The sequence below is a fragment of the Pinus tabuliformis genome, chromosome X (genome assembly GCF_031772625.1).
Source record: "Pinus tabuliformis cultivar Carrire ecotype Pingquan chromosome X, CPIR1, whole genome shotgun sequence".
In the NCBI taxonomy this organism is placed as follows: Eukaryota; Viridiplantae; Streptophyta; class Pinopsida; order Pinales; family Pinaceae; genus Pinus; species Pinus tabuliformis.
The window spans coordinates 672,710,229-672,727,286 of record NC_142308.1 but is presented as its reverse complement, the minus strand read 5'-3'; the positions used below and the strand labels follow the sequence as shown (position 1 = coordinate 672,727,286).

Here is a 17,058-nt window from a genome sequence, read left to right as displayed (position 1 = left end):
ACCGAGCTGTTGACCTAGTTCTCTGAACCATTAAGAGGGAGCCAAGTGTTCTTATTGTTCTGAGCACAAGAAGCACTAAAAGGTCTGCTATGCAATGGAGCTATCTCTCTTTTACATTCTGGGCATAAGTATGCTTTTGGAAAAGTCTTGGTCTTTTGAAAAGAACTTTATTTTCCTAAGAGGCCAAGAAAAGTGCAAGAACATAAGAATACGTCAAAGGTCATTTCATGAAGCCAACTTTGGATTACTCTGTTCTGCGATCTTGTGGTATGGAGGCCAAAAGGCTATGGCTTAGTGAACTCTGTCTTATATTCTCTCTCTTGCTCTTCAATTCAGACAGTGAATCCGACCTATTCATGCCTCTTTGTTCTCTAAGTTATTGAAGAGAAAAAGTTTTGGTTATGCTGGTTGTTTTATCTCAAAAGATGCCTACTTATTCCTTATGCTTGTAATAAGGCCGAGAAACCTATGTCACATAAAGAACTGCTATATACTATCACACTCTGTGAATTTGACTGACCAATATAGGTCACCGAGGTTGTGATTTCTTGATCTTCGGGCTATAAAAGAAGAAAGGTGGTGGACTTCTCATTCCACATGTTTGTAAGGAAGTCAAGAATCTTATAAAGGATAGTTCTAAGGCCCTCCATAATATAAGGAAGTCGAGATCTTGTATGCATATATTTGTGAGGTATGAATTGTAGCCTTGAAAAGACAATCAGTGGGCATCCTATGTCATCCATATTAGTAAAATCAAGGAACCCTACTCTGTGTATTGAAGAAGAGGCCGAGTCCTTGTCACTGTTACAAGCGCGCACACACACACACACATATAAACAAGTCTTCTAAGCCAGTTCCATTGAAGCCGACTTGCAAATCAATAAGGAATATATATTCATGTCTTTGAAGCCTTCATAAAAGGTGCCCTGAAGTCAATGAAAATAGAGGATGCAATTATGATAAGGGATGGTCTCTTTAGACATCAATTTGAAAATGTTAAAATTGGCAACTAGGGCCAAACTCCGTGTGGGTCTACTTATCCATGGCAGCTGATATTTTTCTTGGATTCCTCTCGTTAAGAGGTGTAGGATTGATCTAAAGATCATCTGATTCCGACAATGTACTCATGCAGATATGAATTTATTTGTGTTATGGGACAATTCGTCAAGGTTGGCCAGCAACCAAATTGCCCCCACTTGTGCTCAACGTTTTAGTGTAAAAAGAGATGGCTTGTTAGTCATTTGGACACACACACTCTTGTGATCTCTCTTCATTCTATTTTGGGTTTGATGAAGATGAGATCTAGAAAGAGTGCCCTAGGTGATACGCTGCCCTATGGAGAAGCCTTATCACAGCCTATGATGAAGTCTAATCCTAAACATTGTCATGAAGTCTATCGTAAACGCTGTCATGAAGTCTATCGTAAACGCTGTCATGAAGAACGCTGTCATGAAGTCTAATGCTAAACGTTGTCATGAAGTCTATCCTAAACGCTGTCATGAAGTCTAATGCTAAAGGTTGTCATGAAGTCTAACTAAACGCTGTCATGAAGTCTAATCCTAAATGCTGTCATGAAGTCTATCCTAAACGCTGTCATGAAGAACGCTATCATGAAGTCTAATGGTAAAGGCTGTCATGAAGTCTAATCCTAAATGCTATCATGAAGTATAATCCGAAACGCTGTCATGAAGTCTATCCTAAACGCTGTCATGAAGTCTAATGCTAAACACTGTCATGGAGGATCTATCCTACCCTAGCCGCAGTAAGGAAGTAATCTCAGTCACCTAGTCGCAACACTTAAGGCAGCAAGAAGGGACACTTATATATACAACCATTATACATTGTCCTTAAGCATCATGAAGAGTGCTAACTGTAGCCTAGTTGCTCTGCTAGGCTGCAAGCGATAGCAAGCAGCTAAGGCTGGTAAGATACAATATTGCAGTGCAGTGATGGTGCAGTATGGTGTATGGGCAGCATCGTGCAATAAGGTGCATGGTGCAGTAAGGTGTATGAAGCAACATGATGAATGGTGCAGCATAGTGCATAGTGACAGTGGTGCAGCACAGAGTAGCATGATGCATAGTGCAACATGATGAATAGTGTAGCATGATGATGAAGAGAAGCATGTTGGGTACAACATGACGAGGTACAACTTAGTGATGGTGTAGCATGGTGCAGCACAGTGATGATGGATGTGGTGATGGTGCAACACAGTGATGATGGATGTGGTGATGGTGCAGCACAGTGATGATGGATGTGGTGATGGTGCAGCACAGTGATGATGGACGTGGCGATGGTGCAACACAGTGATGATGGATGTGGTGATGGTGTAGCATGGTGCAACACATTGACGATGGACGTGGGGATGGTGCAGCATAGTGATGATGGACGTGGCGATGGTGCAGCACAATGATGATGGATGTGGCAATGGTGCAACACAATGATGATGGACATGGCGATGGTGCAGCATGGTGCAACACAGTGGTGATGGATGTAGTGATGGTGCAACACAATGATGATGGACATGGTGATGGTGCAACATGGTGCAACACAGTGATGATGGATGTGGCGATGGTGCAACATGGTGGAGCACAGTGATGATGGACATGGTATGATGGTGCAACATGGTGTAGCACAATGATAGGTACAACAAGGTGATGGAATCACCTGTGTTCAGATCAGCTACCTCACGTGACATCTTCTTAGAGAAGATCTCTACTCTTATTTTGACAAGTCAAAGTGTTGACTTTTGATGTATATGTACTATCTTTCTCTCTGTTGAACTATTGAAGAACATAAGAAGAATTGATCAAGGGTTTCCCCACATTGGGGTTTGCCCCTGGTTGGCGCCACATCTTGTGTCCTCTTGTCTTGGCTTGTTTTTTGCGATTTATGTTTATGTTCTATCTGCATTTTACTATCATGCCAAATGTGATTGCTAATCTGGAATTGATATTGAGCTAAATGGAAAAATTAAAGTAAATTGCTCTAAGCATATAACATACCAAAAATTAACAGAAAATGATTTTGAAGAATACTGAAAGCCCTTCATAATGTAATATTGTTGACTAAGCTACTCATTATCTAGCAGCTGATGTGATTTTGTTGAGAAGGTTTAGTGGCAACCCTCCATGTGATCCTATTTTTGTCTAGAAGCTGAAGCAAAGGAAGTTCATCTAAGAAAAGTATGCAACTCCTTTATGTTGGCACCTTTGGATAAGGGTGATAGTACCCTTGAAAGTCTGGCAGATAGAAGAAGTGCAAGGCACTTTGGAGCAGACCCCTGTAGCAGCTTGTATGAATGTAAAATCAAAGGTATGGTATCTCTCAAGGTATGTGCAATGCATTTATTTTTATTTGTTTTAAGGGTCTTTTGATGGAGGGTTTGATTTGAATAAGAACCCTAGATGGTTCATGGGAAACCCTAGCTCACATATGAAACCCTAACCCTATTATGTTCCCTCATAAGAAACCCTTTCTTTTGATTTTTAGGGTTTGTGGATTCTAGGGTATGATTGATGAGGATGATGTTTTGAATTCCATCCTCCATTAGTGTATGAAAACCCTAGATCGTATCTCATGCTTTTATGATCACATATTGTGCTTGTCTATGGCTATTGCAGGTGCCTCATGAAGAAATCATTCGAAGATGTGTATTGCAGATCCTATGTCTTGGCAAGCACAATGAGCAAAGGGAACTGTGAGGACCCTGATTTTGGCATCTTGATTAGGTCATTGGGCACTTTGATGTGTTGAGCCAGGATCTTATGAAGGACGATCTTATTAATATGGATGCCTGGATGCGAAGGACCCCTCCTCATCATGGATTGGGTGATTTAATGTGTTGGTTGCAGTCATCTAGCAATGAAGGATAATGCAACTGTTTTGGGATAATCTCATGGGAGGATTTCTTCACTCTAGTTGAAGAAGGACCATGATGATTCTTCAGAGTTTACTCTCTGATTTGAAGCAAGCTTCCTAGAAGTTTGTTGTTGCAGTTGCCTCGTGGAAAGTCTCATCCCTTGCATGAGAAGCTCATGATTGAAAGCTAGATGATCACTTGAAGCAAGGCTTCTTGCCCGATGTTTATTGATGAAGGCAAGTCATGACAACTGATTATGATTATGATGACTGATGATGCCTTGATATATCCCCGTTACTTGAGAGGCTGCATGGAAGCTGCATGATTATGATTGATGACTTTGGCACATGAACCTAAGGGTCTGTAGCAGGAAAAGGGACAGGTTACAAGTGGCTTGATGATTATGTTTTGGCAAGGTCACTTTCCCTATATTTAGAGGGAGTTATGGACGAGCCATGTTGATTGGATTGTAAAGATGCAACTATTGATGATGTCTGATTGATGACCCTCTTGTTTATCAATGTAAGAGGGAGTTGACTTTTAAAGTCAAGATGGAATACCTAGCCTTGATGCACTATTTCCTGCACTTAAAGGTTTGATGAGATGGAGAAGCTATTGGTCTACATATGTATATCTTGTGGGATCCCTGGTGTTCTTGATAAATACCCTATCAATCATATGCCTCGCTATGAAGACTTTGAGTCGATCTATGGATGAACCTCGTATATCAAATAACTGCTTATTGAGATATCTCTGTTATTCTATTATCTATAATCTGGGATACACTTCCTAAATCTAAGATTCCATGGAAATTCTAATGCTGGCTCGGTCGGCAGTTTGATGGATGGAAAGCGCACATCTAGTGCTATATGTTTTGATTCGGTTGCTCTGGAAGCACTATTGAGGTTGAATGTATATAGCAGCAAGTATGGCTTATCATAAAGCGAGTTGGTTGAGGAAGCTCTTAAGTGAGCCATTTGAGCACATGTTGGTAATCATTGTTGTATATTGCGATATTCTTGAGTGGGATTCATTTTTTTCAAGGAATCCATGTTCCACGACAGCGCCAAGTATTAGGTACCTCTCTATTTCGATATGGTACAACAAAGAGCAATCAAGCTCTATCATTTCTAGTTGGATGTGCAGATTACTGTCATCCTTGCATAGCCTCTTGGTAAGGTCAAGATTATCTTCCTTCAGAGAGAGGTTGGGAGTTGTGGATAGACCCTACTATGAGGGTCTCAGCTGAACATTGAGCTCTCGGAGCTCTTGGGGTCCTTGGGTAGTTTTTGGAGCTATATGCGACCATAGGACGTGGTTCACTCCTTTCCCTATGGGTTCGCTATGTACAAGATGTGGTTCATTCTTTTCCTTGTATGTGTTTACCCCAGTAAGAGATGCATATATGCATCTGTCGGTTGTCACATGTGAGCATGTCGGTGGGACGTGGTTTATCCTTTCCCCACATGTAGGATGCTCATTCCCTATGATTAGTGGTTGACATTTCAGTGAGACATGGTTCATCCTTTCCCTACTATTAGTGGTTTGCATGCGCGTAGGATGTGGTTTATCCTTTCCCTACGATGGTTGTGACATGTGATTATAGGATGTGGTTTATTATATCCCTACGCGTGGTTGTGAGTAGGATGTGATTTATTCTTTCCCTGCTGTTGCCTCAACATCATCCTATCCATGTAGTCTGGGACACATGGGAGTTAACTCTCATCTGGCCAATGAGTTGGGAAAAGTGGTTAGGGACCATATCACGATGGACGCATCATGTATTGCTGTACTCCTTATGACTAAGATGAATGGTGTTTAGCATAACCTTGATCTGGGATCAAACTTGGATGGGTTCTACCCCTGGACATGAGGATTTGCCTCAATCATTTCTGAAGGTGGCAAGGTTTTGTGACTCACCCTCAAGGATCTTTTATTCTTGATCTACGATATCAAATCTTCAGCAGAGATGAGATGAGATGCAGTCACAGTACATGATGATTATGATGTCATCGATATGATAGCAACATGATGGTTATGATGGCAACAACATGATGATGGGTATTGGCAGGTGGAATTCCCCTTAGTTGAGAGGGAGTATTAAAAATGGTCAACTAAGGTCAAATTCCACTATAGACAACTCCTTTGTATGAGATGATGATGGCATTGGATTCCTCTTCTTGAGAGGACCAATTTTGACCTAAGGCACGATGGATTCTGACAAGCAGAAATGTATTTTTGAAGTCAAGCCCACAATGTTGGTTTTGGTCAAGGTTGACCCCACAGTCATGTAGGCTCATGAAGCCCAAGAGACATGACCTTTGACCCACATTGACTTGTATAAATATAAGATGAGTTCACTCCATTTTGGCATCATCACACACATGATTTTCTCTTTCCTCTCATGATGGATTTGACTTTCTTTGGGCAGACATCTCTCTCCCACACATGCAAATTTTGGAAGGACGAATTTCCTGCGATTTTCTTCGATTTTTCTACAGTGTCTACGGTTGACTTTTCCAGTACACAGAGCAACATTGACTAGGCACTTTGAACAACTGTTTGACTGTGATTTTGCTGGATTATTACTCTGCCAGCTCGGCCGTACTTGTGGGAACAAGAATCAAGGAAAATTAAGGTGTTTGACTTGTGTTGACCATAGGTCTGAGGTAGGTTTGACTGCAGACCGTTGACCGAGTTTTGACCCGATTTTTGAAGGTTGCGTTGACTGCATTTTGACTGCTAGGGAGAGCAAATTTCTTTCTCCTTTGACCGAATAGATTGGGCTAATTTGGCTGGGCTGTTGACCAATGATTGCTGACTGGTTAGGGTAGCTTTGATCGCCATTGACTGTTGTTGACTTCTACAAATGCGACATTGACTTTTGGACAATGGATTGTGATCATCTATGGCAAGTCAAACTATTGACTTTGACTAATGTATCATTGTACTTACGGATTTCTCTCTCTTTGAACATCTAATATTATCAAGAAGAAAAGATCTATTGGTTTTCCCCCTTGTGGGGTTTTGCCCTGACTTTAAGGCTCATGGTGTCCTCTTGTCTTGGCTTGTCTTCTACATTTATGGATATTGTTCTTTCATCAGTTACTGTCATATGTGTTGAAATATGTAACTAGGTTCGGTTTTCATAAATGTATTTGAGTCACAATGAAATATATTTATCAAAAGAATAAAGAAGATATTTTTATTATTATTATTATGACTTATTAAAGCATGGGTTTCATGCTTGGGTCATCATGTTTTAGGTCAAATTCCCCATTGTGGACTTCTATGATTTATTTTGAGTCATTGTCCATTAAAAGAGACCCTTCTTAGGCTTTTGAATCATGTAAAAAGAATTAATATTGAGTCAAATATGCTATTTGACCCCCACACCAAGTTGGCCTCAAGGAGATTAAGTCGACTTCAAGAAGGACAATTCAACCTCACTGGAAGGCTATATATAAGGCAATTTGAATTCATTTGGAGCATCACTCTCTCTCATAAGTTCGATATCCAGAAGAAAGAAGCTGGGAAGTGCGAAGTTGAAAAAGACGGTGGAAAAGGGTGCGAAGTTTGGAAGGAAGAAAGAAGACATCAAGATCAAAATTTTGGGCCATTTGTCTCTTACTCAAGTGGAGTATCTAGGGAGATCAAAGTTTTTCTTTGTCTAGTCGAAGCTGCTGCTGCTGCCAAGTTGCTGGGTCGAAGTTGCTATTTCAAGTTGTTGCCTCCAGGTCAAAGTTACTATTGAAGGGTATTCATTTGCAAGGAGGAAGTGAGGGTTGACTTGGTGTGGAGGAAGTTTTTGTCTAGGTCAAGAGTCTTGGATTATCTCGTGAAACTATTGAAGGAAGAATTGTTGATTTTCCCCTAGATAGGGGTTTTGCCCTAGCTGTCCGCCTACATCTGGTGTCTTTGTGTTATTGCTTTGGTAATTGCTTGATGAACTAAAAGTAAAAGAAGAACATAAAGATAAAATAATCACAAGTAATTATCTATATAAGAAAATCTTTCTGCCTTTCTGATTTTCTAACATGGAATCAGAGCTAAGGTGAAGAAGGAAAAAGGCAGTTTTGAGAATCTACTGAAAGGAGTCTAAAGGATTGAACAAGGGATCATATAAGGAGCTCTTATAAGGGAATAAGCTCACTACCTTCAAGGACAATGTCTAACACAATAAAGAGTGAGAACAAATTGGAAGGAGCATCAAATTACAGGGCATGGAAGAAAAGAATTGACCTCATTCTTGAAAAGAACAAAGTCTTGGATTTGGTCAAAGGAAAAGTGAAGAAACCTACCGAAGAATCTAGTGATGCAGATAAAGTGAAGTTTAGAGAGTCAGAAATATTGGCTATGACACTAATGGTAGAAAGCATAAAGGACAATCTTGTCCCATACATTTCCAATATAGACCATGCTCAAGAAATCTATGAAGCCTTATCAAAATTGTTCACTGTCAAGAACATCGGTCAAATAGCAACTCTGAAGAATGAATTAAGGACTACAAAAATGACAAAGGATGACACTGTGGCTTCCTTCTTTGTAAGGATATCTAGAATTAGAGATGACCTTCAAGCCATAGATAAGATTGTACTCGAAAAAGAGCTAGTGATTACTGCATTATTGGGACTACCACCTACTTGGAGTTCTTTTGCTTCAGGTCTCAACAACTGGAAAAAGCTCCTACTTTCAAGCAATTATGAATGCTTGTAGCCAAGAAGCTACTAATGAGAATCTCATAGTATCCAACAATGAAGAAGAAAAGGTTTCAAATGCATACTTCGCTTCTCACAAGAAAGGAATAGGGACCAAGCTAATATTTCTGAAGAAGGATCTCCAAAGAAGAATAAAGCCGAAGAACTGGACATAAGGGACTTACACTACTAAGTCCTTTGATCCAAGCTTTAGTTGTTTCATTTTTGATTTCTAGTATTTGTAGGTTTAACATATTTTGGAAAAACATTTTTGATTTGTTTTTATAAGGTTATAGGTATCCCTCAAGCTTGGAGGGAGTCCTCACCAACCTCCAAAGATTAGTATCCTATTACCCTTTTCATTTTTAGTTTTCCTTAGTTATCTTGTTTTGCTTGCATTAAATACTAATCACATTTCTATTCATATTTTTCTTGTTTAGGAAAAGACTTTCTGAATACTCAAGGATTATGGAAGAAGGCCTCACAAGACAAAGCATTGGAATTAGAATGTTTGTTAAGGAACAACATGTAACCCTTAAACTATAAGTTTTTATCTCTTCGTAAAGGTATATTCATTCTTGATAAACTATTCTACGTTACTAACATGTTTTGTGTCTAGCTCTCTTGAATCATAAAGATTCTTGATTGGGTGATTCATCATTAGATTAATCTTCCCTCCTCATATTACTCTTCTGGAACCCTAGAAAGGTTCTTTGTGAAAATCCTAACTTAAGGGTGTGTTGATGATAATGTATGGAACCCTAGCCTACTTAGGGTTATTGATGAAGTCTAAAGAAAATGTGTGATGCTTTAATAATGTCATGTTTGGGGTTTTGGTATGGTTATGAAATCCCTAACTTGTTAGGATTGAATGGTAATGTCTGAAATCCCAAACCTTTGAAGTATTGATAAATTAGGGTTTGCTATGTTTTGTATTGAAACCCTAGATCATTAGAGTTTGGTAGTGTTTATAAGTAAGACCCTTATTTTAGATATTGTCCCAGAAATGAAATCCTAGGTATATGTGTTCGAAACCATAGTCTGATCAAGCTTATTGTATATCTAACTTTAATATATTGATATTTGTGTTTGTGGGTTTGACTAACACATGTTATGATATGCTAGTGCATGATGATGAAATCCTAGATATATGTGTTGACCTAATTCTTGATGGTCATGAGTCCTAGGGTTTGGAACTAAGCCCTAGTCAATGTTTGATTCTCTAGGATGATAATATTCGTGAATTCTAGGGTTTTGTAACTAAACCTTAATAGAAGCTCAATTCTCTAATATGTGATGACTAGTGTGATAATCTGAGATTTATGAAAGATTGTTGAAATCTGAAATTGAGCTATGGTTGATGTTTGATTGTTGAAGCTTAATGGCTCATGTATGAAATCTAGGATCTTGCACTAAATTCTAGTGAAAGTCTAACATATGAGTTCTAAAGTTGTTAGATGCATTGTAGAACTATATTTGTTTGAAATGCTTCTAGGGTCTGCAATATATTGTAGTAAGGTATGTCATGCCTCTAGAAGAAATATTGAAACCCTAGATATGATGAAGATTGTTATCTTGACTTAGATGCTAGAAATCTTGATAATGAAATCTAGGGTTTATGACAAAACCCTGGCATATAGTATGTGTTTCTTGTTTGTAAACCTAACTAAGTTTGGGTATTTGATGTCTAATGTCGAATGCTTCCATGATTCTAATATAGTTAACTCCATGCTTCTATATAGATTTGGTTGTACTTGCTATCTAAGTTGTGCAAGTACATAATCTTCAAGATGGTGAAGATGTTTGTAAATAAAGTTGATATGATAAGCATGATGAAGAAAGTTATATGAATGATGATGGTCATGATAACTCTGATAAGAAGGATGGAAGCCATGAAGGATTCTCTTATGTCGTAGAAAATAAGTGGAGCTCCCTAAGTTAAGAGAGAGCTTGGATGAAAGGAATCTCCATAAGTTAAGAGGGAGCTTGGATGAAAGAAATCTCCCTAGTTGAGAGGGAGGTCATATGATAGTCATAATGGACACCTTGAAAGAAGAAATTGGGGAACGTATAAGAAAAGGCAGATTTGTTTGTAGAATATGTTGTTGCATGTGAAGTAGGAAACAAAGATGTATGATTAAGGAATCTTCTGTCAAGATTCATTTGAAAGTCCTACGATAAATTGAGAAGCAAAATCTGTTGTTTGGAAGACCCCGAATGTTTGTGTTTATTTATGTACATTTGAAAGTTTGTTACTGATTGGGGTTGTTTTTGTACAGGTAAATCTCTCAGAGGTTTGATAACATGTTGGTTACACGAGAGAGATTTGTTATCGATTTGTTTGATCAGGGAGGATTTGTTACTAATTAGAATAATCGAGAGTGTTGAGGCTTTTTGCCTGGGATGACATCTGGCTGGCACTTTGCGTTGAAGTGTAGATCCCAAAGTGGGGAGGGCGGTGTTGGTTATAGAGCTTTGACCTCAGATACACACCTAGATCCCTGGGTTGATGGTTAGCAAGTAAGCCTGATGGTACCTAGAGAGGCTGAAAGCTTTAGTCCATCTTAGTCCCACCTGGATAGATTGCCTTGGTCAGGAATCTAGTCCATGGCATCGTGAGTGCCTAAACTGTTGGAGGACCTTGGATAGATTTCCCTGGTCAGGAATCTAGTCCATGGCATTGCGGTGCCTAAATTCTTCATGGTTCATGTGTTTTGAGGTTGTGTTTTGAGATCTTCCTTATACTTATGAATACCTCCCTAGTTAAGAGTGAGTGTTGAAATATGTAACTAGGTTCGGTCTTCATAAATGTATTTGAGTCACAATGAAATCTATTTATCAAAAGAATAAAGAAGATATTATTATTATGACTTATTAAAGCATGGGTTTCATGCTTGGGTCATCATGTTTTAGGTCAAAGTCCCCATTGAGGACTTCTAGGATTTATTTTGAGTCATTAGAGTCACTGTCCATTAAAAGAGACCCTTGGGCTTTTGAATCATGTAAAAAGAATTAATATTGAGTCAAAATGCTATTTGTCCCCTCCAAACCAAGTCAGCCTCAAGGAGATCAAGTCGGCTTCAAGAAGGACAATTCGACCTCACTGGAAGGCTATATATAAGGCAGTTCGAATTCATTTGGAGCATCACTCTCTCTCATAAGTTTGATATCCAAAAGAAAGAAGTTGGGAAGTGCAGGGTTGAAAAAGAAGCTGGAAAAAGGCTGGAAAAGGGTGTGAAGTTTGGAAGGAAGAAAGAAGACATCAATATTGAAATTTTGGGCCATCTATCTCTCACTCTAGTTGAGTATCGAGGGAGATCGAAGTTTTTCTTTGTCTAGTCAAAGCTGCCAAGTTGCTGGGTCGAAGTTGCTATTGCAAGTTGCTGCTGCCAGGTCGAAGTTACTATTGAAGGTTATTCATCTGCAACGTGGAAGTGAGGGCCGACTTGGTGTGGAGGAAGTCTTTGTCTAGGTCAAGAGTCTTGGATTAACTTGTGAAACTATTGAAAGAAGAATTGTTGACTGGGTTTTCCCCTAGATAGGGGTTTTGCCTTGGCTGTCCGCCTACATCTAGTGTCTTGGTGTTATTGCTTTGGTAATTGCTTGATGAACTAAAAGTAAAAGAAGAACATAAAGAGAAAATAATCACAAGCAATTATCTATATAAGAACATCTTTCTGCCTTTCCGATTTTCTAACAACATGATATTGATTAATGTGATTTCTAATGGAAATCTAATGGAATAATAATGGGCTAATGGATTAATAAAGTAATTGTCCTAAGAAAAGAACATGCTAAGCTAAAATGAACATCGTCCTCATCATTAGCGTGATGTCATTCCTTCCTTGCTAGAGTTAGGGTTTCATCTTTCAGCGAAAACATTAATCTAGGTCTAGTCCTAGGGTTTTGTCCATAAACCCTAAGGCTTTCTTGTCCAATTCCTTTTAGGCGGCTAGGGTTTTCAAACCTTGGATTCCAAATGTCAAAACCCTAGAGTCGATATGCTCTTTACCATGAGATGAACTCCATCATTATCATCAATCAATCAAAGGATGTTTCGTCCAATGATTATCCTTCAAATTAATCTAGGGTTTACAAACCCTAGTTTTGTAATACTCATTTACACCTTTTGCAAATCCAATAGACTTTGCAATGTGTATATCCAATTATCCAAAACCATAGGGTCATTCCACAACATACTTGATTATTGCTTTCAGCGTTACTAGCATTTCAGCTAAACATTGATCTTGATCTTTTCACCCCAAGTAGCCTATACTTCATCATATCAATGAGGACACGTATGCAAATCATCTATCTTTCTTGAGAGGAATTTTGGTCTCAATCTTGAAAGGGGACTTAACATCTTTTTCATTGTGAGCTGTTATATCCAATGAGCTTCCTCAATCAACGTGACAATGATCGTTTGCCTTGACGTGTAAAGTATAGGTTTTAGTACTACATGCCCATATACAATATTTATACAAAGCACATGTAATGTATCTTTCCAGGACTTTTAAGTTTTACTCAATAGGGTGAGTGTCAATATTTTGTAACAACGTCCTTCTTGTTGAAATTTGGGGCAGCTATGGGATGAATTTCCTATGAGAAACCCAACTACCCCAAAAGAAGCCCATCTTGCCCCAAAAGAAGAATTTAGATTGAACAAAGAGAAATATTATTATTAATATGTGCAAATTGGCTCGGCACTCCTCTCATTAATATTTTATGTGGCAAATTCCATATTGGGCAAAGTAATCCTTAAGTCGTCCCATCAAAGAATCCAAGTCAAATAATTAAGTGGCAAATAATAATTTGTTATGACACAAAGATTTGTGTCTAGAGACACAGATGAATCAGCGAGACAAAAAACCTCGTAGGATAGAAATCGTCACCAAAATACTATGCTTACCTAGGTTGTTACATACATGATGGTCTTACTAAGATCATTTACATTATAACCATGTAGAATGGGCTTACATCTTTAACAAACTGTTGACTGATGATGAAATGTGAATGATGCGAACACTTTAACATGATAGATCCCTTTTGCAAAAAAAGGGGTGTACTGCTATGGGGTCGTTGACACAGAGTGGTCATCATAGCCCAAACATTGAGAAACTCTCCCACAAACGAACCTAATTTCTCCCTTCACGTGGACATGTGGACCAAATGCCTTTCAAAGGTGGAAATCCTACCTTCAAGTTTATTCTCCAAGTGGGCAGGCAGGTTTCCAATCGTAGATAGGCCCTCAAATCGTGACAAAAGGCCCTCAAAGGTGTGACTCTTCAAAAAAAAATGATAGCCCTTCAAAGACTGCTCAGGGCTTGTCTTTTCCATAAACTACACCAGTGAGAGCCCAATTCTTCACACTAGGGATTCTGGTCCATCTTGGTCATAGAATCATGGATAAAGACCCCACAAAAGGGGAAGAAAAATTCCACTTCAGCCCCAATTCCAAACATAACATTCTACTTGATTTGTAAGTGACCCTTCTCACCAGGCATTCAAGATAGACAAGTCGTCCATTCAATTTATTTCGTAAGTTCCTAAACAGAGGTTGCCTCTATCTAGGCTTATTTCCAAGCGCTCATCACACACACACATATAGAAGCCACTTAATATAACTTTTCTCTTCAAATCAAAATCTTGCTAGTACTTTGTTCAAATTTCTGGTTGCATATTATCAGTTCCGGAGGGTGGGCTCCACAATTGCTGCTCATTATATGCCTCAGAATGCCTGCGTGTTCCTGTATGCCAAATACAAATAGTGCCATCTTCCGAACAAGTGATAATGACAGGAAGTACAGGGTGGGAACATAAATCAGAATCCAAATACATTATGCGGATGTCCATCCAGAATCTGGACACAAACACTACAGGTATATATCAAGGGCTGCTGTATGGTAGTTGTCACATTTCCACCCTCCAAATCCCACACATGCAAAGAACCATCAATACTACCTGATACCAATTCTTATCTATGGTGTTCTTTTGGAGTAACCATGTGTTGCCAAGCAAAGTGTAGGAGCTGCATGGTCTGTAAAACATTGCAAAGCCATGCTTGCATCACTTTTCTGCTATAACCTTTTCACTTCAGCATAAAAGTTTGGACCAATATACCCCAACTTTACAGGTTTGAGCTTACCACCACAGAGCCATATACCACAGCAAATGGAAAGACAAACTCCCCAAGAGCATCATGGAAGATGTCAGATAATTAAAGGGAGACATTTTTTTTAAAGCATCCATAGCTCTGAAAGTCTGCTCAAGTGTATACGCATTATTATCATCCCTGTTTTCCATTATTTGAGCAGTCATACCACCTCCATAAAAAATAATGACAACTTCCTTAAATACCATTACCCTATTCAGCGTCAATCCTCAGTTGCTGTCACAGCAAATGCCTTTCCCATATCTTCAATGTATCTCCAGGACACTTTATGGTTACCCAACAAGATTGTGGGTAACAGGGCCCTAAGGAGTATATGTTCTTCAGGACCATGGATCCCTTTGTATAACTCAAGTTTTGATATTTATAATACAAGTTTGGGACAAATTTAGAAAGTAAAGACTAAATAGATCTTGAACTTAATCTACATAGTTTAAAATACTTCTTCAACAAGGATGATACAAACAGGTGATGCCTATAAACGGATATTTATCAATGATAAGTAAGCTCTATGTCTCATCAAATATAGCCTGCATTTAGAGAGCACTACAAAGTACAAACTATATTTAATGATGGTATGGCCCACACTTAAAGATGCTACAGTCTGCAATTAATGAAAGTACAGCTGCTATTTTATGTATGGTATTGCTGACATCTCAAGTGCATAGTGCAGTTCTTTTCATGACTGTTATTATTTAGTGGATAGGACCAATGATGTACCACTGTTATGTACTTTATGGTGAAACTGTTTATGTCTGTAATATGAATGTCATTAATGATCAATTTGTCTGCCATTTAATGGGTAACATATCTGTTTCTGTTTTTTTCTCTGAGTTCTTATGTGGGGCTGTAATATTTCCTGTTTCTAGAAACGCATTCTCTGCTGCTTCGCTTTTTCCCTTCCTGATCTTGGAATCATGTTTATGAATATTTTCTTTAAGTTTCAACTGATGTTTACTTCTTAGGATGCAATAAAATTTTCCATCTGAATATTGCTGTTTTGGAAGATTATTAATCTGTCAAAGAATAATGTTGTTTATGTAACTTTCTCCTTTTTTAATCTCATGTTCGAATTCACATGAAGTTCATGGAGGAGCATTTAGACTGGTCAGTTCTAAAATGGTGTATCTTTTGCAGATATCTGAAAAAGTAGCTTCAGGGGAATTGGATGCAGGAGTTGCTATTGTTAGGCCACCAGGTCATCATGCAGAGGCTGACAAAGCCATGGGGTTTTGCTTGTTCAACAACATAGCTATTGCAGCAAAACACCTCGTCCATGAAAGGGTATGCAGGTTTCTGTTCATCTGTAAGAGCAAAAGTTCTATTAAAAACACAACTCACCTGCTCTTTATCTGTTCCTATTCAGTGTTCAATGCATACTGTCTTAGACTTGCTTGTAATATGACTGGACCATGGAAGTTAGTGTGAGATATAGGGTTTTCATTTTCACAAGAATTTGTTATTTGATGATTTTCAGAGCATGGATTTGTTTCTGAAGCTGATAAATGCTGGGCTTGCCTTTTTATTGCAGCCAGAGTTAGGTGTACAGAAAGTGTTGATTGTTGACTGGGATGTTCACCATGGCAATGGGACACAGCACATGTTTTGGACTGATCCACATGTTTTGTATTTTTCTGTTCATAGGTATGTCATTTGATTTTGTTGACTATCTTATGATTTTTGTGTTATGTTATTTTATTAAACTAGCTTGGTTGAAGTTTTGTATTTTTCTGTTCATAGGTATGTCATTTGATTTTGCTGACTATCTTATGATTTTTGTGTTATGTTATTTTATTAAACTAGCTTGGTTGATTTTTTTTTGTTAAACCAGTACTCCATGGAGACATGTCCCTACAGTGGAAGCTTATAGTAGCTTAGGAAGGTCTTCTGCATAGGCTTGGTGTGTTCACATGTGGAAGATGATTTTTTGCCTCTTTAGGTGCTTGCTTGGTGGAGTAAGTGATTTATGTCTTCTTTCCTAAGTCTAACTTAGGAAAAGTACAATAAGTAAAGTTAATTAATTATTGTGGACTATTAAGCCATTTCTAATGATAAATAACTTAATTATTTAAGTGACTTGGAATTATCTCAATCATTGATCTCCAAAATCTTCTAGAAGGGAGATTAGGGTAAGGGATCTCGGCTTAATGAACATTATAAAAAGAAGCCTAAAGGAAGAGGTGAAGACACAAGAGAGGAGACACAACACGAGAAAGCAATTTTTCTCTAGTGCGAGTGTCACAATAGATTGAAGCGCAGAGGAGGAAGACTATAGGAGGATTCGAGGGCGTATCCAGGAGGCCGAATTGTTGGAGATTGCAGGGTCGAGT

The 17,058-nt window shown here is 38.6% G+C and overlaps 1 protein-coding gene across 1 annotated transcript in view; it reads left to right on the top strand.

The window, feature by feature from the left end:
* Positions 1-17,058, top strand: part of LOC149141768 (histone deacetylase 5-like) — a 415,110-nt gene that overhangs the window by 9,877 nt on the left and 388,175 nt on the right. Inside the window, exons 3-4 of the mRNA XM_089451330.1 lie at positions 15,866-16,012; positions 16,260-16,372. Coding sequence (XP_089307456.1) covers positions 15,866-16,012; positions 16,260-16,372 — 260 coding nt within the window. The remainder of the gene's footprint in view (positions 1-15,865; positions 16,013-16,259; positions 16,373-17,058) is intronic.